The sequence below is a fragment of the Bos taurus genome, chromosome 17, assembly GCF_002263795.3.
Source record: "Bos taurus isolate L1 Dominette 01449 registration number 42190680 breed Hereford chromosome 17, ARS-UCD2.0, whole genome shotgun sequence".
NCBI classification, from domain to species: Eukaryota; Metazoa; Chordata; class Mammalia; order Artiodactyla; family Bovidae; genus Bos; species Bos taurus.
The window spans coordinates 56180393-56206497 of NC_037344.1; the positions used below are offsets into that span (position 1 = coordinate 56180393).

Sequence of the window (26105 nt, forward strand, 5' to 3'; positions counted from 1 at the left end):
GCCAGCCAGGGGTCGGCCTGGCACTCCCTGCGGGGCATACAGGAGAGGGGGATGAATGAGGTAGACAAGGCTTCTGACCTCTTGGAGATGGATGGCGATCATGTAAACAAGTAAACACACTTGTTACAGATAGTAATAGCGCTATGGAAGGAATGCAAGGGTAGGCGGGGACAGAGCCAGACTTTAGGCAGGTGAGGTCACTCCTCGGCCCGCTCCCGCACCCAGGCACTTGCTCCTGTCTGCCATCCCAGCCCCTTCCTCCTCTCTCTTGGGCCCCTTTTCTGGCCTGGTCAACTCCACTCACTTCCCAGGCTTTAGCCCAGATGTCAGTTTCTTTGGGATGCCTTCCTTGAATCTCCAAGGCTGTTTTAGGTGTCCCTTTGAACTCACCCTTATCCTAGCATCCAGCGTGTGCCACTTACTAGCCATGTGATTCGAGATTGCCTGACTGTGCCTCAGTTTCTGCATCTGTAAAATTGGCCTAAAATAGTACACACCTCATAAGGATGTAAAGATGAAATCACATAAGTCATTTGTGTCGATGCCTGTGAAGTGCTTGGCATCATGCCTGGCACAGAGCAGGTCCTCTACAAGAGTGAGCATTGTGGCCTGTGTTCTCCGTTCCTGTGATGACAACTCGTACCACGCTCAGGATGTCAGATCTGGTTGGCAGGTGACATTTTAGGTGCCATATGACTCAGAGCTTCTCAACCCTGGCTTCATAGTAGAATGACCTGGGAAACCTTTAAAAAGACTACTAATGGGCAACCACTTTCAGGGATTCTTATTTGGGGTGAGAGTGGGACTCGAGTGTGGGTAGTTTGATAAAGTCACAGGTGTGGAGGCAGGACTGAGACCCACTGGTCTAAGCCAAATGAGGTAGAGTAACTAGGGCCCAGAAAGGGCTTGATTTGCTAAGGTCATGAGGCAAGCTAGGGGCCCCTGCCTCTTGGGAAGTTTCATTTTCTGATATTGCCCCCACTCCTGCTTGTCTGAGTGCCTTCACCCAGTGGAAGGGCTATGTGTGCCCCTGGGCCGCAGAAGGTGAGGGTGGTGCCTCTGCTCCGTCCCTGGGCAGTCGCCAACCTGGCCTGAAAGAGAGGCACTTGTGGAAGCAGGGCTGTCCACCCTGGAGACTAGGACAGGGTGGGGTGCCTGTTCAGGCCGATTATAGAAAGAACAAACTCAAGGGTTCCCGTAACCCAAAACTGGGAGTCAGAACACAGACAGAAGGGTAAAGACCTCCACGGCTGGCCACCTCCTGGCACACATGTTTTCTGGAAAAAGATTTCAGGGGCCCATAGAGAGGGCTAGCTCCAGGTTGACGGGGTTCATACCTTCTTAGGCAGAGAGGTGCAGCAGAAATGGCCCCGGAGCCCACAGACCTCAGTTCAAACATACACTAGCTACACGAACTTCTCTCTCTGAGCCTCAATTTTCTGCTCTGTCAAATGAGGCTAAATGGGGTTATTAGCAACAAACAAGTTAAGGTATGCAAAGGGCTTGGCACATAATAATTGATCCATAAAAAGTAATAATAATAATTATTATTTATTGATGAAGTCTCAAAAGAGGACACTGGTGGTTGCCTTAACCAAGTCAATTTGGGAAGAAGGAAATCCGTGTGGGTGGTGGGGATAGGGGGTGGCGGGGCAGGGAGTGGTGATGCGATGTGATAGTTTTGAATCTTCCCCAGGGAGGTAGTCCCATCTAAGATTCCCAAGGGAGATTTCTGGAGGGGTGGGGGTAGCCTGTTTTGTTTGATCTTTCCTCCTGAGCTAATTAATAACCCACTCACATGTAAACAAGGGACTGAGACAACCTCCCAGTAGCCCTGGGGGTAGGGGTGAAGGTAGGGCTGAGTCACTTCCTCCTCTCTGGCCCCTGGGATGTTATCCTGGGATGATATGTATTACCTGTGTGTGTGTGTGTGTGTGTGTGTGCATGTACACAATTTTTTTGGACCCACATAGTATTTGAAAAAAGAATGAGTTTTGAACATTTTAAAAATCAGGAAATTCAATCTAAAAATTCAGATTCTCTGGATAAATTGAGAGACGTGGCAGCCCTGAGTTGAGATTTCTCCATGGCAACTGTGCACTGGGCTCCCGGGCTCCCCAGAGTCCCAACTCTGTCCACTTCCTCACCGGGCTGCCCTGTGAGTGTTTTCAACACCTGTTTTCTATGGCAAGAAACTTTCACATGGGACAGCGAGAACATTTCTGGAGGCCTCCACTGGGTCTTGGGGGCCCCACTGTTCTGAGCTGCCTACTTTAGGCTGTCTTTCTGAGCCCCTCCCATAACGCAGACTCGATTTAGAAAAGTCAGCACGCTTACCAGCGTTGTGCTTTCTATGCACTCAGTCTGTTACTTTGTTTTCTTAACACCACTATTCCATTCGGTTCTCAGAGCAGCCCAGAGCGGTCACTGTTGCTGTCCCCGTTTTACAGATGAATAACCCAAGGCCCAGTGGGGTGTGGTCCTTGCTCCCTGGCATACCACTAGGGTCCAGATTAGAATCCAGGTCTTTGGACTCCCATATCTGTGCCCCGGACTGAGCTTCCTCCTGACCATGAAGACCTCAGAGAAAAAATTTTACCAAAGAAAACTGGCCACTTACTGCATGAGCGGATGTGCTGTGGGGCAGAGCAGAGAACAGATGTGTCTGGAGTCAGTCCACTTGCATCCTATCATGGACTCTGTGGTCTTGGGCTGGTGACTTTGCTTTCCTGGGCCTCTGTTTTCCTCTTAGTAGAAAAGAGATCTTAACACCTATACCTGAGATAGGTGGTGTCGAAGACTAAGATTAAAAAGGCTTAGGGAAAGGTGGCTGGTTTGACTGTATACGTGAACCCAAAATACAGGCTTGTTTTGAAGAAAGGAGCAAGATGAGCACTGGGGCGATACGTAGCACAGCAGGTGCTGCTTGGCTTCTTTCTGTCCCCACCTCCCTGTCACCCTACCTCTGATTCTGGGCACCACATGTAGACAGAGGACGCTGGGCCAAGGATGAGAACACCATACCATGGAACCTTTTATTAGAACAGAGACATGTTTTGTACAGGCTGAAAAAAAGCCAGAAACCCCAGGAAGGTTATGCTTAGCTGTGGACACCAGATATCAAACAAATCATGGCCGCTATGTCACTGGGTGGGGGACAGGGTCCCAAGATGCCGGCGGACACAGTGGCTTCTCCCCCTCTGATGTGGGTGGGTGGGTAGAGGCCGGCGGCTCAGGTTGAGCTGGGCTGCTGGTGGGTCTCCCAGGTTGGGGTTTTCCAGATGGGAGTTCCAGCCCCCGATGTGGAGAAATGGCCCTGGGGTGGATCAAGCCCCCTCCCAGGGCTGCTGTGGTAGATTCTACGGGGTCCTTGGCCAATGACTGCTGAGGGAGACAGCTGGGAATCAGGAGAGAAAAGATACAGCACAAAAAGAAGTCCTCACAGCCTACGCCTGGCAAGAAAGAGCTACCAGGAAGAGCACGGGTAGGGCATGGGGTCCGGCAGATCGGAGCTCAAGGGAGCCTGGGCATGTCAAGTGCCCCCTTCCTGGGTCTCAGTTTTCTCATCTGAAAAATGAGTCACAGCAGAATGACTAGTCTTGCTGGCTGGTTTGAGCAACTGCACAAAATGTGGCCTGACACAATACATGGGGTCTGAAATCTGGAGCACGGCAAAGTCAGCCGGGCCTGTCCTTTGAATATGCTAGATGGTTGGGCTTGGAGAGACGTTCAAGCTCATACAGAGGGCTTTCACCAGGCCACAGAAGTTCCCAGGTGCCAGAACCTGGAGGTCTCCTGTTTCTGCCAGGACTCAGCTACTCCCAACTCACTCTGCAAATTAAGTCCACACCCTGCTTCTTTATTTCCTTCTGACCCTTCAACCTGTAGTCAGCAGAAGATACAAGGGATTCTACATCTGACAGTGTGGAACTCACCGCCTCAGAGTTAGAACCCTTCCCTCCACCCTACGAAGAACACTTAGGCCAAGATCCATGTTACAGATGATAAGACTGAGACCCAAGAACCACTCCATTTCACCCAGACAGACACATATAGGCAAGAGAACCACACAAGAACGCTGTTCCAGTCTCTTTGGCTCAGCTCGTTAGAAGATGAGGCATAGCTTTTCTTGGCCGGAGAAAGGAATTACAATTTTCATTCTCCTTTTTTCGCTCCCTCTCTCTTTTTCAAGGAGTTGTGACTTTTTAATAGAAGTTGGTTTGTGCACAGGCATTTCATTCTTCAATTAATTTCCATCTAAATGAGGTTTTCCCGAAGATAACCAGTGTTTTAGTTCCATTTGAGCTTAATTTGTATGACTGAAGCCTCCGTTTCTGCCAATTCCAATTTGCCGGGTGATTCTAGCACTCGTTACCTGGCCGAGAACGTCCCCACCACAGACAGTGGAGCTGAGAGACAGACTGATTTCCAATAACATTTCCGGAGAAGGGTGGTCTTTCACCTCTCCCAATACCACTCAATAAATAGGAAATATATTATTCATTAAGCCACATTCTGATGAGGGGCCCCCATCATGGTATTTACAATGCAAAACAACTACCAACCAAAAATAAAACCAAAAAACCCTCAGGAAACTGAAAATAATGCAAAACAACAGCCACAGACAGAGGGGAGATGGCAACCCCATCCGTATCACTGGCCTATGGGTGCAGAGAAGGAAGAGGATGCAACAAAGCATTGCTCAACTGACACTGTATCTACCCTAAGGTCCTCAGCTGGACACCGTTGGCCAATGGAAGGGATGTAGTTTGAGGATTCTGTTTTTTTTTTTAAATCAGACACAATTTTCTGTTCAGCTGGAAAAGAAAGTAAAGCACTTGAGGCTATTTTTAATATTTGTGAAAAGGAATACAGCAAAAGAAAAGATAAAAATGAGACTTGAGAAGAAAAAAATGGACTTTCAAACCTTTGGGAGCACCCCAAATATTCACCTCTTCAAGCAAAGCCATTTGGAAAGGAAGATGGGTCTCGGTAAATAAAGTGATGGGGGCTCTCTGAGATTGAGAGCCTGGTGTCTTTCAAACATCATAATTTGTGTGTTTTGCTTCTGAAAGACTAACTTTCCATCAAAGAAGGGAACAGATGGAGACAGGAATGCAGTCCAACCTAGATCAACTAGAATGTTCTTGGGTGAGGGATTTGAATTCACTTTTCTGAATCTACTAATGGGAGTTCACACATTGCTTTTAGGCTTTATTCTCGTGATTGAGAACCTCCTAAAAATGTTTGAGGATATTTTCCTTTTTTCTCTAAGTCTCAGTGAACTCATTAGGTCTTTGAAGAACTGCCCAGGCCTCAGGTCAATGTTCTGGGTTGTATCTCAAAAACTCCTCTACTTCTCAAAGGTGGAAACTTTGGCCCAGAGAAAAGAAGCAATTTGCCTAGCTCCACACATCCAGGGACTATCCAGAGCAGGAGGGTCAAAGGGCCGCATGTTGTTTGACCTCAAGCCACATCTCCCTCCCATTTCCCATACTACTTTTTAAAATAAGTCCTCACCATGAGCAGGTTTCAGACCGTCTGTATCATCCCCTGGAAGCAGAAGTGTATTGAGGGTGAAGGATGCAGAGAAACAGCAGTGCCAGGGGTGGGGGTGCTGGTTAAATAAGGCTCACCAGTGCACCAGTAAGAGTTTTATTTTTGGATGCAAAGAAAAGGAAATGTAAAGGAAATTTGAGAAACACATCAAGTGACAGGGAAGGGCAGATTTTCTCCCAGGAGGCATTTAAGTTCTTGCAAGCTTTCCCAGGCTAGGGGTACTCCTTTGCTTGGGTTAGAACAGAGTAAAGTCACATTGCCAGGGAAAACAATCAGGGATGTTGAAAAAGTCTCACCAAACCCAAAGCGGGACGAGGCGAGCTGGCCATGCCAAGGCAGTGAAGAATGACTTTGGAAAGGGAGGGCACCCTCTCTACTCAGCTGCTAGTGGGTGAGAAAGCCAGGGCTGGTCAAGACCTCTGGATTCTGGCTCCCAAGACAGGTTTTGAAATGGCCTTCTCGAGGGGGTTGGGGCGGGGGGAGCCTCTGGCTGCTCCTTTCATTTTGTTTGTTTTCCAACTTCAGAAATAGTAGTATGCTCTCTCCTGAGGTCACAGAAAAAGGCTTTTGCTTTGGGTTTGTCTCTCTCTCTCAGGACGGCTGATAACTTGTCACTAGGGCAACCCTGAGCTCACAGGGGATGGGGAGAAATTAGCTAAGGGGATGTTCAGAAGCATGTGTAACTTCTATGAAAACTTAGCTTAGGCTCAGAAGAGCAAATGACCTCACCCACTAATATATTCCCTGGAATAAGGGTGAGATTCAGAGGTGCACATATGTCTCACACTGGGTGCCTCCCTAAAGGTCTTTCACAGATGATTTAGACTGTGAAGCTTTTGCCTTATTTTAGACTCTAACCCCCATGTCAGCTGTGACTCTTCAGTGTCAGGTCAGCACCTTAGCTCACAAGCTTCTTGACCATTTTCATCTTTCTGGTACCTCAGTTAGGTAACTGGTAGGCAGGGGACTGGGGTGCAGGCCTGAATTTCACCCAACTTGGGCTTAGTCATGAACCTTTGGCCTGAAGTGCTTCTGTGCCACCTCCAGTGTGTTCCAAGCTTAGAGTTCTAAGTCTCTCCCCTTCAGGGAAAAGGCAAACATCCCCACCCACATCCAGCCTCTCAAATCCCATCCATAGACACATGAGGGGAAAAAAAAGAGATGCACAAAAATACTTTAGAAGTTTCCCCTCCTCCCCAAACACACACACCACACACACAGATATACACACCCTCTCCATATAAATAAATAAATACTTGAATACTGCTAATGGCAACCGAGAGCAAAAGAGAGGGAGGCAGAGGGAATCCCATAAATAAATAAATAAACATAAATAAATAAATAAGAGGTTAGCTAGGAGCCCCAGGCAAAAATGGTCCCCCAGAATTGCGTGGATGAAGGCAGTCTGGATGGGGGCTCTTGAGTCTTTCACTGCTGTCCTGCTAAGGAGGTTCCGTGGCTCCAGAAAGCCTTTGTTTCCATGAAGGGAGACTGGAGTCCAGTTCAGGCTCCTGGGCGGGGAAGAGGGTTATTTACAGTTGCTGTACAGGCTCTCCCAGGGCACCTGCCCCTGTCCCAGGCACCTGCCATCAGGCCTTCTGCAGTGACCGCACTGGCACCCGTTGGTCCTGGCAGGTGGGGCCCAGTTCTGGGCCAGCGGGGGCCATAGAGAGGCCGGGTCCCCGCTGCTGCCCCGGGGCCCGGCTCCCCTCTCCTGCTGGCAGATGGACTTTCTGGATCGTTGCAGGGCAGTTCCTGGCCCCATGGCTGATGCGATGGGAGAGACTGGGGAGGGAGGACGTCACTGCTTCTAAGAAACAGGATTTTTTTTCCCCCCAAATGTTTCCCCTCCTCGGGGCACAAGGGATAAAGAATATTTGGTTCTCTGCTTCCCAGAGCCCCAGGTTCCCAAGCTGGGGACTGTCCCGCTCACCCTCTCCCTTCATGCCCTGCCCTGCTGCTGTTGCCACCACAAACTGGAATCTCACCCGCAAGGCTCCGGAAAGCCAGTCAGCTGGTGAGGGGGATGCCCCAGAGTTTATTTTAAGGATCTTCTCCCTCATGCCCCTGTTCTTAGTGCCCTCCGTGGGTGAAGCAGCTGGTGGTGTTTGTGTGCTGCAGATCAGCTTACCTTCACTGCCCAGCCCCGGCGGGGGTGGGGGGGGAAGTGGGGTGAGGGCAGAAATGAGGGTGGGGCTTCTCCCAAGCTGGGAAGAACTCTGGAAACCAGCAGGAGCTTCGGAGCATCTAACCTCCTCTCCCCCAGACTCTGGATTTGGATCTTTCCCCCAACCAGGGCTGCTGTGCCCCATCCTGGCAAAATTCCTGAGGGGCAAAATGGGTGACTTAGGCTGAGGGTGGTAGGTGGGTGAGTGGGTGCTTGGCTGCACTGGGCAGGATCCAGGGTGCGGCAGTCTGGGCAGTGGGGAGGGGGCAGGCAGGCGCCAACCGGAGGGTAAGGCCAGACTGGCTGGCGCTGGGGACTGGCAGCTGGCCACGGCACTGGGGAATGTTCAGCAGATGGTCCCGTGGAATCAAGTTGTTGCCAGCTACTGGGGCCGAGGCAAACTTGGGAAGTGGGGTTGCAGCCCCAGCTGTCCTGACTGTTTGTTGTGTCCTTCCTCAGAGGTCGCAGGGTCCCTGTGAGCCACCAAGAGGCATTCTGTGTAAATGGCGTGGTGGCCTCTCCACGGCTAGAAACTACTGGGCCCCTCTTCCTGACCACAAGGAGATACTGGGAGCAGTGGGCTTATCCCCCCTCCTTCTTGCTTCTAGACTCATGACCAGAGAGTCCATCTCCTAGCTCCTGATACCTACCACCAAGTGAATGTCCATGTCCCCTAGTCACGTGTCCCCCTTTCTAGGACCCAACAGCCTTTCAGCACTTGCTATGGCCTATGTGGGGAGCTAAAACTCCTGATCCCTGCTCCTGGACCTGAACCGCCCTGCTCTCTTCTAAAATCCACCCCTCACCCCATGGGGTCCATGGGGGTCCATACACGTGTAGCCATGAGATTGGATGAGAAGAGAAGGAGGTCAGGTGTGATAAATACCACTGGTCTTCGGTATGCAGCCTGGCAGCAGTGGGTTAGCAGAACTCTCTCTACATTTTCCTGGCCAGACCCAAACTTCTGAGTCATGGACTCGTTGCTCCTTATAAACCGTTGAGGCTTTTCTGTGCCAAAAGAAGGTAGTCTTCTCCACATGCTCAGCCCTGAGCTGAGCCCCAGAGGGTGTGGTGGAGGCTCGCAGCAGCTCCACATCGAGACTGAAGCCCCCACACCCTCCTTTCCTCCTCCCCAGGAGAGCAAGAAGGACAGGGCCTGGGAGCCCTCAGTGCTGTCTGTCACCAAGAAGGCAGGGTGGGCGGGGAGTGGGGGAGGCTGTCAGAGTGAAAGGGGCCCCACAGGTAGTGGGCTCACGGGAGGGCCCTGGCTTAGCGCCTCGTGCTGGAGTAGCTGTCTGCTGAGCTGTAGCTCCCACTCCGACTCCGACTCCGGCTCCGGCTCCGGCTGCGGCTCCGGGAGCCCAGGCTGGGGCTGCGGGAGCTGCAGCTGCTGCTAGAGAGGGTCCTGCTCCGGCTGCGGCTGCGGCTCCGGGAGTAGCTTCGGCTGGCTGAGCGGCTGCTGCTGCTGCTGTACCAGGAGGAGGTGCTGCTGAGGCCGCTGGACGAAGAGGGGCTGGGCCGGTAGTAGGGGATGGGGCGTTTCCGGGCACTGCAGAGATCAGAGGGGGAAAGCGTCAGGGCAGGACTCCTCCCAGCTGCAATCCCGGGAGCACAAACATTGTCCCAGGAGACATGTCCCGTCTCCTTAGCAGGGAAAAAGAATTCCTGTTACTCTTCCCTTGCAGTCCTGAGAACATCAAGGAGGTGGTCTCAGTCTAATGCTGATATGCTTTGAAAAGTGATAATCTCGCTTTTTTAACATAGCAAGGCTGGGCTCAGAGAGAGCATCCAGCTGGCCACAGAATCTACATCTCAACTTTAATCACAGTTTTGTTTTGCTATTTTTATTTTTACTATAACCTTCTATTTATGGCAAAAGAGGTTGATTTTTCTATTTATTATAGTGTATCAAGTTTCGTTTTGAAATAAATGTATGGACCCCCAAAAAAGGCGTATCTATTTAAAGAAATTTAAGTAAGCAGTACACTTAATCAGATAAGGCAAAAGTGGTGGGTGATGGAAGCTTGGGAAACATTGAATGGATTCACTCAGGTGGATTATTTGGGGTTGAGTACAGAACCCAGAGAGCCTTTTTCTTAAGACTTCCTCCAAGTCCACTCCAAGGATACCTCTGAAAGTCAAGGCAGTGAGTGTAGGACTCCCACAATATGTCCTAGGCCAAGGCAGGCTGTTCAGTGAGACATCTGAGAAGATGACACCATTACCCTGCCTTACTGTCTGGGGCACAAGCTCTTTTTTCTCCTTCAGGTCATCTCTAGGGAGAAGGCATGGGCAGCCAGGATTCTCCTTTCCTTGTGGGTCTCTGGACTGAGTAGCTGACCCTTGGAGGACCAGAAGGAAGACCCACAAATTTTCAAGAGCCATTTTTAGGGCAGCATTCAGCCATTTTCTCCATTTCAAGGCCTGAGGATTCTCAGACTTCAGGATTCTCTTCTAGGGCTTTTCTCATCTAAGACTACCTGTTACAGAAATCTTTACCTACCAAGTCTGACCATTCAGTCCATCACAATGGCACACAATGTGTTCTAGTGCTCTGCATTTAAGTGTATAAATTGCATTCATATCTCTTTGCCTCTTTTCATTTTATCCTTTTGACACTTTTAGGAGTTATTTCCTCCAGCAGTTCATGGGTGAAAAAACTTAAGATTCTGGGAGGTGAAGAGACTTTTCCAGCTCACTCGGAAAGTGGCACAGACAAGATTCCTCTCCAAAATACTGGTCTTCCCCTTACCCAATAGCGCACCCCACTCCCCCACCCCCTTCTGGTACCTAACAATCCTGTTGGCCCTCTCTACAGTTGGTTCAGGGTATAATTACCTACGGTTGTATTCAAGCCTTGCATCTGGGCGCGTGAGTCTAAAGGTAGAGGTGTGTTGCTACTGCCTGGCTCCACCCCCACGCAATGTCCTGGTTCAGTTCCTTGCTTGCGTCCCCCATTGCAAGGCCAGTCCTCATTCTATGGCCCAGCCCTGCAAGAGGCATCCCGGCAGCTTCCGCAGGTTCCGGCCACACCCGATTCCTCAGGCCGGCTCCACCCTTTGGCCTGCCACCTCATTCTAGCCCCGCCCACCGCGCCCGCCCCCTTCTGGCAAGCCCTCTGGGTGGTGGGGTGCTGACTCGCCCCAGGCTTTGAACTGAAACCTCATTTCAGCGGTTGGGGAGGTCCCTGAGCTCCTACAGTCCTGAAATGCAGCCCAAAGGAGGCTCCAGCGGGTGGGAGGGTGGGAAGGGAGTGCAAGTGAGGTGGAGGTGGTACCGAGCTTCCTGGCCTCACCTCGTTATCCTCCGCGCCTCCAGATGGCTTGGGGAGTCTCTCCGGCGCTTCCGCATGGGCGAGTAGGACCGACGTCTCCGCCGAGCTCGCTCGCGCTCGCGTTGCTGCGAATCCTTCTCGATGTACTTGGGGTTCCGCTCCCTGAAGGGGTGCGGTGATGGGGTGGTTACTGGGGAGCTGAGGCTGCCCTGGCCTTTCGGTGTGAGCGTGTGGGAGAAGGGCACCCACTTCGCCCTCTTGCACTTTACCCCGCTGGGGCAGGGGACAGGGTCAGCACGGGCCGCCAGGGAGGAGAGCATAGCTATGGGAGAGTCTACGTGGATGACTGGCTACTGAGGACGGGTGCAGCTGGGCGTGGGGAGGGGTGTCAGCCTTTGAAGGTGAGCCTTTCAGGGGTCAGGATATGAAGGTTAGGTGGGTGGGCCCAGGTGCTGAGTAAGAAGTCAGAATTAGGGGCTCTGGATATAGGGATGTGGGGTAGTACTAGTTGTGTGAAGAGGCTGAGGGCTGGGGATATGAATTCCGGGGTGTGGCTGAGGGTTTGGGGTAAGTACATGAGGATGCAGGGAAGTTCTGGGGATCTCACCGCCGCTCGGATAGGACATAGGGAACCACTAGGAATGCTGAGACATCTTCCCATCCATAAGCGGGCGGGGCTTGACCTGAGAGGAACTAAACAGAGCTAGGGAGATGCTCCAGAGGGTGAGATGGCTGGATGGCATCACTGACTCAATGGACGTGAGTCTGGGTGAACTCCGGGAGTTGGTGATGGACAGGGAGGCCTGGCGTGCTGCGATTCATGGGGTCGCAAAGAGTCGGACACGACTGAGCGACTGAACCAAACTGAACTGAGGGAGATGCTCCAGAGAGACGATGCGGGAGAGGAATGAGTGAGGGAGTGAAAGTTGCTCAGTCGTGTTTGAGTCTTTGTGACCCCATGGACTATACAGTCCATGAAATTCTCCAGGCCACAATTCTGGGGTGGGTAACCGTTCCCTTCTCCAGGGGATCGTCCCAACCCAGGGATCAAACCCACGTCTCCTGCACTGCAGGTGGATTCTTTACCAGCTGAGCCACCAGGGAAACCCAAGAATACTGGAGTGGGTAGCCTATCCCTTCTCCAGCGGATCTTCCCGGCCCAGGAATTGAACCGGGGTCTCTTCCATTGCAGGCAGATTCTGGACCTGAACAAAGGAACGTGGCCGGAGGTGGAGCCTAGCTCGAGGGGCGGGGTCAGTGCCTGGCGGCGGGGCCTATACCTGCTGGGACTGTAGCGGGAGTAGCTTGGGCTGCGGCGCGACCTAGAGCTTCTGCTAGGCGGGCTTCTCTTGCCAGACTTGGAGGAATAGCTGGGAGAGCGCGAGGAGGACCTGGAGGAGAGGAGACAGCCGCTGAGGGGCCTGCTGAGCTCCGCCGGGTTTGACCCTTCTGTCTAGCGTTTTATTCAGTTGGTCACCAGGCCTTTTTGTTTCTGGAGGTCAGGTGGGGGAACTCAAGCCCTTACCTGAGGATGAAATCCCCTCCCTTTTGGATGATTAATAATAATTATTATCAACAACTTCCCTTTATTGAGTTCTTCCTATCCTGGCCATTTGGTAGCTGTGTGACCTTGGGTAGGTGATTTCACTTCTCTGGGCCACTTTTCTGATCTGTAAAATGGTAAAAGTACTTACCCAATTAGAATTGTCAATTAAACAAGTAAATTAGGGTAAATTACTTAGCATTTTGTGTACAGCCAGCACACAGGAAATGTTTATTATTATATGATTATTATGTATTTTACTATGTGCCGGATTTTGAACTAAATGTTTTGTGTATATAATCCCATTTAATCCTCAGCACTTCCTAGGGTTAGACTCTGTTATCAATCCCAATCTGTAGATGGGGACACAGAGGCAGAGAGAGATGATGTGATTTGTTCAAGGTCACTAAGCTAGTAAGGGGTTTGGACCCACGTCTGTTTGGCTACAAGATGCTCCTGACTTCTGCTGGACGATACTGTATGCATCCAAATTACTAGCCTCTATTAGTCAAGGCTATGGTTTTTCCTGTGGTCATGTATGGATGTGAGAGTTGGACTGTGAAGAAGGCTGAGTGCCGAAGAATTGATGCTTTTCAACTGTGGTGTTGGAGAAGACTCTTGAGAGTCCCTTGGACTGCAAGGAGATCCAACCAGTCCATTCTGAAGGAGATCAGCCCTGGGATTTCTTTGGAAGGAATGATGCTAAAGCTAAAACTCCAGTACTTTGGCCACCTCATGCGAAGAGTTGACTCACTGGAAAAGACTCTGATGCTGGGAGGGATTGGGGGCAGGAGGAGAAGGGGACGACAGAGGATGAAATGGCTGGATGGCATCACTGACTCGATGGACGTGAGTCTGAGTGAACTCCAGGAGTTTGTGATGGACAGGGAGGCCTGGCGTGCTGCGATTCATGGGGTCGCAAAGAGTCGGACATGACTGAGCGACTGATCTGATCTAATCTGATCTGATGCTGTTTCCAGACTTCTTCCCTCTTGCTAAAGCCTCCCACTTTTAGAGAAACCAATCCCTTGGTTTCTCCACCAGTTTCCCGGAAACATCTACCCTGCTTCCTCAGTCTTTCAAGTAATTTTCATTTCACAATTGATGACTTTATCTGCTAGTTGTTCCTGCTAGGGTTGGGAGGGATTATGTGGCCATATCTGTGTTCAGTGGGAAAGAGCACTGTGATCGATTAGCAATGTCTGCCATGGGCAGGGATGAGTAGGGTGGACATTATCCAAAGTTTTCCTATCTATTTTCAATTTGAAAAGAAGTCTTGCTCTAACTTGCCCTCACCTACATGTTCCTTAGTCCCTTCCTACTTTCTTAGGCGATCATAATAACTATCGCTCTGGGACTCTATTCTTACATACTGTCCAGGGTGAGGAAAGGAGTGTGGACAAGGAATAGCTCCTGGGTCAATAGTGTCCAGCTGTGGCCCCCGAAAAATTTGCTTTTTCCAACTTGCTCTTTCCCCATTTATTGAGAGACGTTAGTAAAGAGTGTGAAGATGAAACATGTTTTTGAACACTTTGAAAGGATGTCAGACATTTCTATCCACTGTGGTACATACCGTCCTTTTTCTGTGGAACCAGATGAATCATTTTTCATACTTAAAAATCAGAAATAACTGCTCTTCCAGGCAACTAGTTCCAATTGTATCTTTTTTGTTTATAATGTGAAGGAACAGTTTCCCATTTTCCTCTGCCAGGGAGCTTAGAGTCACGTTGGCAGCACATCTCCAGAGTGACTACTGTCACCCCTCAGTACTGTGGGGACTGGTTCCAGGAGCCCCTGTAGATAACAACATCTGTAGATGCTCAAGTACCTTTTATAAAATGGCAGAGTACATTGAATACACTGGTCTTTCATAAATAGGGATGTGAAACTCCCAAGTACAGAGGGCTGACTATACAGAAAGTTAGGACCTGCCATTGGGAGTTAACCTTCCTCCTGATTTAATTCTATTTCTCTCTTTCATTTTCTATTTTGCCTGATTTTTTCTTCTATTTATGCCACTCTATCATGTTGAATTCCTTGCCCCCTTATTCTGAATGAACTGGTCTTGAGGTAAACACCTGCATAAGTAACTGTGTTTTGATTATATGGTTGCAACAGAGAAACAGTCTGGTTGCTGTTGAAAGTTCTTGTTTGTAGAGGGACGCTGGACTCCATGAAGCCATGGGTTGATTAGATTGGATGCAATCTTCCAATTCCTGAGATCTCATGTCTCTGCATTCTGCTATATCATTATTCCACATGAGAAAATCAAGTAATAACCAATGGTTATTGGCATTGAGTGGTAAAATGCAAAGATGGGGACAATTCTTCTCCCTGTATCCATGCCCCTTGCAAGATGACTTTGCAGTTCCTCCCACTAAGAGGAGCATCCCTTGTATCTATTTGGATTAGTCTTGTGACTTGCAGTGGCTAAGGAAATGGCTGGAGAGATCATGCTTGTTCCAGTTCCTCCCACTAAGAGGAGCATCCCTTGTATCTATTTGGATTAGTCTTGTGACTTGCAGTGGCTAAGGAAATGGCTGGAGAGATCATGCTTGTTCCAGGCTGAGGACTTGCATACTACTGATCTCTTTTGGAACCCTGCCATCACCACGTGAACAAGCCCAGACAAACCTGCTAGAAGATGGGAGGCCACATGGAGCAGAGATGGGTCAGCTGGGGTCATCCAAACAAGCCAGCCCCCAGCCAACCCACCAGCTGAGTCCAGCCCAAACTGCTGACCCACAGAATCAGGAGTGAAGTAAAAACTCACTGATAAGATGCTACATTTGGGGGCATTTATTTATTTATTTTTTTGGCTGTGCTCCATGGCATGTGGGATCTTAGTTCCCTAACCAGAGATGGAACCTGTGCCCCCTGCAGTGGAAGCATAGAGTCTTAACCACTGGACCACCAGGGACGCCTTGGGGCAGTTTTTATGCAGCAGAAGATAATTGATACACATGAATGGATCCTCATGACAATAACAACAGTCAAAACTGATATTACGTTCTAAGTACTGATTTATGTGTTTAATGGTCCTCAGGACAATCCTTCAGGGTAAGATACATTACAGTTTTCATTTCAGTAGGGGAGGAAACTAAGGATCAGAGAGGTTAACTGACACCCAAAGCCATCAGCTAGTAATGGATAGAATGGGTATTTGAACTCATTTGAACTCATTTGAACTCTGTTCCATTCCTGTTCCTTGGGGGTCAAAGGACATGTCTAGTTACCCTAGCTAGCTGAAGAGTCTAGGTCAAAACTGCACTCACCTTTTCCCAGAGGAGGTGGATCGGCTCCTGGTGTACCTGGGGGAGGCTCTGAGGTTTGGGGATCGGGAGGAGTGGCTGGAGGAGCGTGTGCTGGCGTAGGAGGAGCTTCGGGAGCACCCTCTCATGGGGGAGCTCCGGGCTGTGGATGGAACCAAATCGGACTTCTTCACCTCGGTGCATTCCAGACATGGTGACTGAAATCCTCTGCATGGGAGAGAACCACTGTTAGCACTGGCCTGCCCACTGGTCTGGGGGCATCTTGAGCTGGTACTCACCTGCCTACCTTTGCCTTGGCTGTGGTGCGCTTGCAGCCCGCCCCCCCACCCCCACCTTTCCTCCTCTACTACCTCTGGAAAGATTTCCCAGACCACAGATGTTAGAGGAGTAGAGATAGAGTGGAAAACACACCAAAGGGGAGGGGGCAGGGTGGGTGTGATCAAATCCCACGGTGCAAGATTTAGTTTCTGTCCTGTCTTTTTCAGTCCCTCTGATTATATTAATGAGAAAGCCCGGGTTGGGTACTAGTGGGCTTTTGCTGTCTCTTTTAACACTTGCAAAGAGAGACAGCAGGCCTGAGACTCAGAACCTTGGGTAGGCAACTGTAACTAAAATTAAATACTTTGTTTTAATCCTATGTATTTTCACAGGTACCTTCTATTAGGACAAGAGATAAAAATGTTCTATTTAAGATAGTACTATAAGCTTCCTTGTAGTAAAAAGTGAGTTTATTAAGGTAAATAAAAGTAACAGAAGTATCTGGATATGGAACAACTCAAAAACTGGCTGATTTAAGTTTGGGAAACTGGTATAGCCCATTTTGTGGATGGGGGAATGGAGACCTAAAGAAGGGTAGAGGCTTGTTCAAACTCACACAAAGGACAGGGTCCTGTCATATCCTTACCTTGCCTAGAGCCATGCTGGATTCCTGTTGGTTCTTAGTAAGGACATGTTCATTTGGATTGGGCCAAGGGTCAAGTTCAAATCACATTAATATGGTTTTATCATGACCCAGCCCCTGCTCACCCTCCAGTCTCAGCTCTGGCACTTTCCTTTCTTGACTGCAGCCGTAATGGATTACTTGTTTCTCCTGGAATAGTCCTGTTCCCTTCCTTGTCTGCATGCCTTAGAACATGGGATTTCTTTGGAAGGAATGATGCTAAAGCTGAAACTCCAGTACTTTGGCCACCTCATGTGAAGAGTTGACTCAATGGAAAAGACTCTGATGCAGGAGAAGAAGGGGACGACAGAGGATGAGGTGGCTGGATGGCATCACTGACTTGATGGAAGTGAGTCTGAGTGAACTGTGGGAGTTGGTGATGGACAGGGAGGCCTGGCCTGCTGCGATTCATGGGGTCGCAAAGAGTCGGACACGACTGAGCGACTGAACTGAACTGAACTGAACTGACTCATGGTTTCAGGCTTTTGACTCCCTTCGGTTTGCTTATGTCACCTCTACCTCTAATGTGTTATCACAACCTCCAGCCCCAATGCTTCCCCACCCCTAGATGGCTTGCTTGGTCTTATAATTGTTATCTCCTTCCACCAGACACCAAGCTTTCTGGAGACAGAACTCATGTCTCTCTGGACACTGTATCTCAGCACCTAGGACAGAGCCTGAGACATAAGTCCTAGGTCATCAATAAACAGCTGTGGAATAAACATGCTGAGCCTGTTAGCATCCTGGGTGCTTCACAAGCATCATCTCATTTATTCCCCCAACAACTTTAGGAAGTTGGTACTATTATTACCTCTTATTTACAGAGAAGACTCAGAAGGGCAAGTTGCTTGCTCAAGGCCACCCAGAGTCTCAAATACTGATCTGTCCAGCTCTGAAGCCCATGTCCCTGCTCCCTTGCCAACCCCCGCTTTTACTGTCTACGGTTCCCCTGATTTAGAACTGATGTCTCTTCCACTCTGCCTCTGCTCATAGCTGACATGACATAAACAGCCATGATTTAAAGATCATTTATATTTCACAGTTGGGTCTAAATTATTTAATCCTGCTGTCCATGTATATCAGATTAAGCAGGTACCTGCTAGATGCTGTTCAGGCTTAACTCCAGTTCTGGAGACACAAATCTGTTTTTAGTCCTGGTACCAGCCCTTATTAACTGAGTTTCTTAACTATTCTGAGCTTCAGTTTCCCCATTAGCTAAAAGAAAGTTATAATAGTACCTATCCCATAAAGGTTGTAGCAGGAGGTAAGGAAGATTATCTGTGGAAAGCACCTGGCATGACGCCTAGCATTTAGTCAGGGCTCCATCAATAATAGTTTCTGTTACTGTTCTTGTTATTGCTATTCTCAGTATTTCCTGCATAATAGCTTTAAAGTAAATACTGTGGCATATTTTTAAATGATAGTGACTTAATGTTAAGACTTTCTCCTGGAATTATTGATAAAATTGACATCTTTTTTTTCCTGCCCAACTTCCATTCCTCCTCCTGATTAACAGTACCCTGCTTTCCCTTCAGAGAACCAGACTTTCTTCAATTTTAGTGTACACAGGAAGATTCATTAGCTCTGATGGTGGCATGTGACAAATTCTAGCCAAGAACATAGCATCCTCTGGGCAGTGTGTTTGGTCTTGGGTGAACAAGGTAGACTAAGCAGAGCCAGTGAGCATTTGCCTTGATAGTTTGCTGAAATTTTGGGAAAAGAGGCATTTCCCTTCCATTGGCTGGCTAGATTGACAGGATGTTAACTGGATGGCATACTTGCCAATGCTTTAGGATGATCTGCTTGAGAAAAAAGCCAAGAGGCGGGAAGCAGAGCTGAGAGAAGTAATGGGAAAGGCAACTTCTCAATGACACATTTTTGAGACCCTGTATCCAGCTATACCTGAAGCTGATCTCCTTGATTCCCAGCCCCCAAATTATGCTAATTTCTCTCTCTTTTACAAATAAAAGTCTCCTGGCTTCGTGTGTGTGTGTGTGTGTGTGTGTGTGTGGTGCAGTGCCAGGGTGAGAGACTGAGATGGTGGAGCTCAGTCAGAACCCCTCCTCCCATCCAGGTGCACTGACCTTGATTCTCTGCCCCTGCTGGTGGGGGAGAGGTTCTCCAAAGTGGCCCCCTTGTTCTGGGGTGAGGAAGTGGTGAAAGAGTTCCCTGAATCAGAGGTGTTTCCACTGTTGGGGTCCCGGCTCTTGCTTAGGCCCCCACTGGGGCTCCCCTTCTCTTGACCCCGAGACCTGGTTGAGCTGATTTGCATGGAGGGTGGCGAGGAGGTGTCATTGCCTGAGTCATACTCCTGGGAGCGTCCTCGGGAGGTGGTGAGCGGGCTGGCTGTTTTGGTAAAGAGGTCAGCAGCAGACCCCGACCCAGTGATCTGAAAGCAAAAACACCCGTTGGACACTGCTGAGTGCCGGGCCTGTGGGTTGCGTCTAAATAACCAAGAAATGTTTACCATCATGATGCACTGTAACGAAAGGAAAGAGAGAGAGGAGAGGAAAGAAGAGACGCCAAAAAACAAAAGCACAAATTCCTGAAAGAATACCACAGAAAGGAGATCTTTTTTTTTTTTAAACCCCCTGCTAGGATAACTGGAAGATTTAGGTATCATGCAGAGAAAAAGCATGCGATCCAGATTAAACAAAAGAAAAAGGAAATAATACAAAATTTCTAATGAATTAACTCAAACAAAAGAGACAACTTAAAAGAAAGGGGGTGTGTGTAAACACCCTTAACCTAAAACAACAATAAAAATAAAGAAAGGTAGGGGGAAAGAAAGGAAGCTATGGGCCTGAAAAAATACATCTTGAAACTTAAAAACGACAAAAGGAGATAAAGCCAAAATTTTAAATGTCAACCAAATCTTCAATGAATTTGACTTTTTTTTTCTCTTTAAGAAAAAGTTGCCCAAATAGAACCCTAAACGAATATCACATGGGGAAAAGAAACGAAATAAAGATGAGAGGGGTTTTTTTTAATATAAAGTCAAGGTCACAAAATGATATTTTAGTAGTTTTCAACTAAAGGGGAAAAGAAAGGGTGGGGGGACAAAAAAAATGGAAGTCAAATTGTCTGACTGAAAACAAACAAACAAAAAGCTCTCTACGGATATTTGCGTGTGTCCTTTCCCCCTGGAGAAGGTAGCTAAGGCTCTCGAGTGGCTTCTAATAAATTCTCTCATGTCTTTGCGGATTATATCCACTTACCAAGCAAGAACTCCTCCTTTAGTAGGTAGGTAAGGTGTAAGAGAAAGGGAAGAGCGGGCAAGGTGAGTCCATCATTAGAGTCGCAAATGACAAGTAAAAACACACACCTTTCTGTACATCCTCACACTTGGCCCTGAACTTTGGACTTTGGGTTTTCAGTGTTCTTGACAGGTGAAGCATCACTTTTGGTTGGCTTTCTCAGTAAGGGGACCTCAAGCCATCAACACTAAATTTGTCAGTCCCTTAACGCCCAAGTTGGATCAAGAAACCCTTGCTGACAATGCAGATGGTGGCTAGAGTTTGCATCAATCCGAGATGTCAAGATGGGGGGTGGGGCACAGGGAAGGTGTGCTTGTAACAAACAGCTTTGGGAGGGGCTTGGAGATTTGGCTTTGGGGTGATTGGGAATGCCGAAGGGCCCCCAGGATCCTGGGTGTGGCTGATCTAGGACAGATGAAGAAGTAAAGGAGGTGATGGACAGCCAGCCCCCTTGGGAAGGCTATAGAGTGTTTAGAAGTATAATGGATGGTTTTCTTTAAACATTCAGACCAGTCTCAGCTCAGATGACACAGTGGGCTCGGTTCTGGTCCCCATCAATATACCATGCTTAGCTGTGGGCAAGAGGGACCTCTGCCTGGGTCTCCTCCAGTGACAACCATTCCCATGGGTGGAGAAATCTGAGGGGTTACCTGGAAACCTTTCCTTGAGATTTAGTCTCTGGAGACCTGAAGTCCGGCTGCTGAGTCCCCTTCCAGGGTCTCTTCAGGCTCTCCATGATCTATTCTCCCAGGGATAGACCACATTTCAAGTGTGCACATTTGTAGGTCCAAACATGGCTATCTGAATGGAATTTGGATGTTCGGACTGAGGTGTCCATGTGCATGTGTGAGAGGTCCGTCATGGTGATGAAGCAAGATGTAGGGGGAGAATGGGAGGGACCAGGGCGCTGGGGCAGATTCTCTCCACACTGTCATGTTGTGGTCCGCACTCCGAGGGGTCCAAGGCTCTAAATCCAAATCTGACTCTCCCGATCATTTCAAAGACATGTTTGCCAGGATAGGAGAACATACTTCACCTAAGTGTGCTGTCTTGATTTAAAAACATTTAGTGTGTGGCTTCTCCTTCTATACTCTTGTCCCAGGCCCTGCAAGTATTAGCATAGGTCTCGCCATCAAAAGCCTACTTCCCCCGCCCCGTTTCTCCCATGAACTTTGAGTCTAAAGAAGGGGGGCTCTAGGGATTTCTTGAGGAAATATTTCTGTATTCTCAGCAACTGGTCATGAGCATGAGATACAGAGACACTGAAACAGTGAGAGTAATAGCAATGGCTCCACCAGCTCAGGATATCAGCTCCTGGAGTTGGGGAGGCAGAACTTCCTTTGCAGATTCTCCCAGGAGACTTTGCACACCGACAAGGTGATGGTCCAACTTTACCAACTTTTCACCCAATGCGGCTGCCACTTCCCATTTGACATCTGGCTACTTTTGCTCTCGGACAAGGGATCTTAAAATAAGGTTGCCCAAGTGGGGCTTTCTAGTGTGAGATTTCTTTTAAAATTAATGTAAAGACCCCTTTTCCATTCAGCTCCTTTTTGTCTTCTAGTTTGCAGGTTGGATGCCAAATCTTTACCACCTCTGTGAGTTCAGTGGTCACACGTGTATTTCCACCACCTCTGTCAGGAATGAGAAAGCATCACACAGGGCAGTTGGACCCTGGGACCTGGACTCTCAGGCTGGGGTTTGGTTTGAGCTCATGGAATCTTTGCCTCAGAGATGATAAGTGTTTGGTAGCCAGTGTATCACAAGTGATTCAGGTAAGCCCTTCCTGAAGGAAGCCAGGCTGGACTATGAATATAATGGATTTCGTTATCTTGTGGCTTGCTACCTGGAGGCATCCAGGCCGGGCTTTTCTACACCCAGGTACTCGTTTCCACCTTGACTACTAATTTCAAAGCATATGTCCTGGTGCATCATGGGTACCCAGGGAGAAGGACTTCCTGAATGTAAGGCCCCTGGAGGCTAATGGATATAGACAGGGACCTTGCCTTTTTCACATTCTCAATCCCATACACTGAGCTCACAGTGACACTTTCAGTGTCTCTCCACCTGACCACAATCACTATCCACATGTAAGAGAACTGAGAACTGTATAAGGCATCATGCTTTCCTATCATTGCCAGAAAACAGAGATAATTGTACTACTGAAATGTGCTCACTAACTTGACCCTATGCTAAGAATACCAACCTCTCTAAAAGTCCCATTTCTTTGACATGCGTGACAGTGTCCTTTACAACCCAATCCTGTGTCCTTCCCAAACCTCATCTCTTCCATACAGCCCCTCCCCAGTTTTGGTTTGTACAACCTTAAGGCAATCAACTGGGAAGTTTTCTTGGTTTTGCCACCACATCTTGCTTTCCCAACCCCAGGCCATTTGCACATGCCATTTCCTCCACCTGGAACATTTTCCCCCTGTTCCTTACTTGACATGGATAAATTTATTCATCCTCCAGTTTACATATCACCTCCTCTTGAAAGCCTTCTCTGAGTCCCAGGCCAGGATAACACAAAACTCTATTTCATTCATTCTTTCATTCATCCATTCACTCATTCAAAAATGAGTAGCTTTTGTCTGCCACAGCACTGTTACTGGGTGGGATAATTACCTGTCTCTATCTGGATGGGCTGAAAGTTGGGGTCTTGAGACCAGCTCAGGGCTGGGCATGTGAGCTACAGAGAACCTCTATAATCAAGTTTTAGGTCCACGTAAGTGGCAGAGAGAAGGAAAGCTCTTCCCCCCAGCCCTCCTCGGGCCTACAATCTCAGAGAAAGCAAGAGTCTACGGATGCTCAACAGCATAAGCTCCAGGCTAAGGTGAGAAGCTCCAGACCTGAGGAGCCTTCCAGATGAGACAAGCAGTGCTGGGTCTCTTTACTTCCTTTGCCACCTTCTGCTATTCTGGGAGGTCAGGTTAAAAGATGAACTGGATCTGGTCTTTTGCGCTCAACAGGGCTTCTGGCCCATGCAGTGACTTTATTTGGGTGCTAGAATGGTGTTCCTCCTGGGTCAGGAAATCGAAAATGGTGCCCCTTCTGGCCAGACAAATTAGAAAAATAGATACACCTTTCTCTGGACTGAAGCAGCCCCATGTCTGTTTCCATAGCTGGCTCGACAAATGGAGAGTCAGTGGGGTTTAACTCCAAAGCCTTTGGAGAGGGCACAACTAGCATAGCAACATGCCTGGCAGGTCCTGGATACACACATCTTGACCTGTTACCTGCTCTAAGGATTCCTTTGAGGGTTGGGGGAAGAGCCCGAAGACGTGCATTTCTGTTACCTTCAGCTGACCTCTACTTGGTTGTGTCTTTACCAGTCTCAGCGGGCTCTGCCCCTGTTTCCAGATGATAGAAATATTTTCATAAACTCATTAGGGATGTCCAGATTGTTTAATGACCTGTTAGTCTTGGATTCCTCTTTCTCCAGAGGAGGGAAGATATAGCTCAGGGGGGCCAAAGGCAGACTGTAGGGTATGTGTGTGTGTGTGTGTGTGTGTGTAAGGGAGTGCCATGACAATGCAGAGGAGCCCTTCAAGTCAAGGACATAATGACAGGCAGACAACAGAGGCCTCTGTGCTCTTGCCTCCTGTCCCTAAGTGTCTCCTTCCTCATCAGATACTCACTTCCACTCTGCCATGGAAGAGGCAAACTGTTGCCCACTGGACGCTGACATGACAGGATGGCCCCCCTTGCTCCTCCCTGTCTTTCATTTTGATAACAGGCCTCTCACAATTCATCTTCTTCTTCACCTCTTGGAAATTTCTCTTCTATGCACATAACTGCTCTCTGCTCCTATATCCCCATCTTAGCTGCAAAACAGTCCTCAAGAGGCTCACTGGGAGGAGTCATTCTAGATCCACTTTTGTGCAGGAACAATGCACTCATGGTACTGGGACCCCTATGTAAGGCCTGGGACCCTCTCACCGGGTTTCTCTTCTGTGGTCCACTCTGAACCCTTCCTCCATCTCAGTCGTGTCCTTCTTTCCATGTCTTCACAAAGGCCTATTTTGGGGGCTTTGCACAAAAATTCAGCCCCTGTAAAATTTGTTTAATCACAAAGTGAAATAACACCTGTCTCCATATGGATCCTCCTAGAAATTGAGACAGGAATTTGAGTGCTGGAAGTTTATTTGAGACCAAGGAATCTTATTTGAGGGGCAGTAAGCTGGGGGAGAGAAAAGAGAGAGGACAGAACTGGCTCCAGAATTCATCTCAACCAAGGAGGGAGCTGGATATTTATACACCAGTTCCTCACTACTCACGGGTTAAAGGTTTCCCCCAACACGTGTCAATTCTCCAGCAGTTTCAAACTGCCGCCCAGCCAAGCAAAGTGGTCTTTGGCAGCCAGAGAGCAATACCTGGAAGCTGGACACTGGCAGTATGTGAAGTGAGGGGTGGGGACATAAATGGACAGCATCTGTCTCAACACCCCAAATTACCCCTAGAAAACTGACAGGCCAAGTTATGCTTTGTTTCAGAGTTTTAAGTTATGCTTTCCTTGGCGCACTTATTGGCTAAACAAATTTATGTTCGCCAATAAATTTGAAGGAACTGTCAACATTGTAGTTGGGCATGCTGCTGCTGCTGCTGCTAAGTCGCTTCAGTCGTGTCCGACTCTGTGCGACCCCATGGACGGCAGCCCACCAGGCTCCCCCGTCCCTGGGATTCTCCAGGCAAGAACACTGGAGTGGGTTGCCATTTCCTTCTCCAATGCATGAAAGTGAAAAGTGAAAGGGAAGTCGCTCAGTCGTGTCCGACTCCCAGCGACCCCATGGACTGCAGCCTACCAGGCTCCTCCCATGGGATTTTCCAGGCAAGAGTACTGGAGTGGGGTGCCACATTTCTAGTTCATGCTGAAATGTAAGAGGATCTGGCAAGATTGAGTCGACATTCCTGCTGGGTAATAATCAGTTTGTGAGTAATTGGAGCTTCTCCTTTTAGATGGGGCACGCACTTTTCTGTCCTCAGGCCTTATGGGGTCCCTGTTGCTTGTATCTATTAGTGGCCTGGCCCCTGAGACATCTAAGTTTGTGACTCTGTTCTAAGTGTTCATTGCTACCCAGAGTCTATCTGAAAGCAGCACAACCATAGTGCATCTTGTATATTTCATCTCTCCCTCCCATCTTCCTCATCTCTGCCCTTTCAAACCCTCTTGGATTTTGTCAGTGAAATAAACCAGGAGACCAGAGCCATTGAGCCCTATCCAGACCCCAGAGCTATTACACACTCTTCCCTTTTGGGTAATGATTGACAATCTCAGATTTTTTTTAAAGGACAGATTGCTTTTCACAAACTCATGGCCATTGGGACTAAAGAAATGAGTATGTTCCCTTTATTCTTTTAGCCCCCACCAATGTGAAGTTCATTTTTTTTGAACTCATAAGCTTGCCTCTTCTTTTTCCTTAATATACTCAGCATCAACACTTGGATTTTTCTAATAAGTAATTAAATCCCCCACCGCAAACTCCAGCTCCCGGCGTTTCACTGGGAGTCTCTCTCAGCCCTCAGGGAAGCTGGTACTGTTATTTATTGTTTTTGTTTCAAATCATTATTTAATCAAGAACGGGGAAAAAAGGCAACCTCTCACTTACACTTCAAAATTTAATTTCAGCTGAATTCCGAGATCAAGAGGCAGCACGGCCTAATAGGTTACAAAAATACAATCAAGAAGAGAATTCCAATTAAACTGAACAAGTCCATTTACTGAGCTTCAAATGGCCCCATGGAGAGAGATGGCTATAAATTTTTCTTTCCCTCCCTGCCATATGGGGGACCGGAAATTCTCATGTGAATGTAGAGCTGCATGGCAGAGCTTTTAGCTAGAGGGTTCTGGTTATTTCCACCCCTCTCCCTTTTTTAAACCCTTTTGTTTCACAAAGACATTAAGTTTATTTTCCTCACTGTTGTTCATCTTCCTTTGCACACTAATTAGGAAGACAGCAACAGAATGGATTCATTGACCTGTTAGGAGTTCATTTGAGAGGGGGAGGGTTGGAAAAAGACAGGGATCTGCTGAGGATGGTGGGAAGATGACAAAGTCCTTTAGGGCTGCGGGGTGGGGGACTGTCCCACCGGGCT

General features: G+C 48.5%; 1 protein-coding gene across 1 annotated transcript in view; it reads right to left on the bottom strand.

Moving 5' to 3' along the window:
* Positions 1-3010: 3010 nt before the first annotated feature.
* Positions 3011-26105, bottom strand: part of SRRM4 (serine/arginine repetitive matrix 4) — a 172589-nt gene continuing 149494 nt past the window's right edge. The window contains exons 9-13 of the mRNA XM_010814042.4: positions 18840-19144; positions 15819-16022; positions 12281-12391; positions 11022-11162; positions 3011-9275 (exon numbers count right to left, since the gene is read on the bottom strand). Of these exons, the coding sequence (XP_010812344.2) occupies positions 8996-9275; positions 11022-11162; positions 12281-12391; positions 15819-16022; positions 18840-19144 (1041 nt within the window). The 3' untranslated portion in view covers positions 3011-8995. The remainder of the gene's footprint in view (positions 9276-11021; positions 11163-12280; positions 12392-15818; positions 16023-18839; positions 19145-26105) is intronic.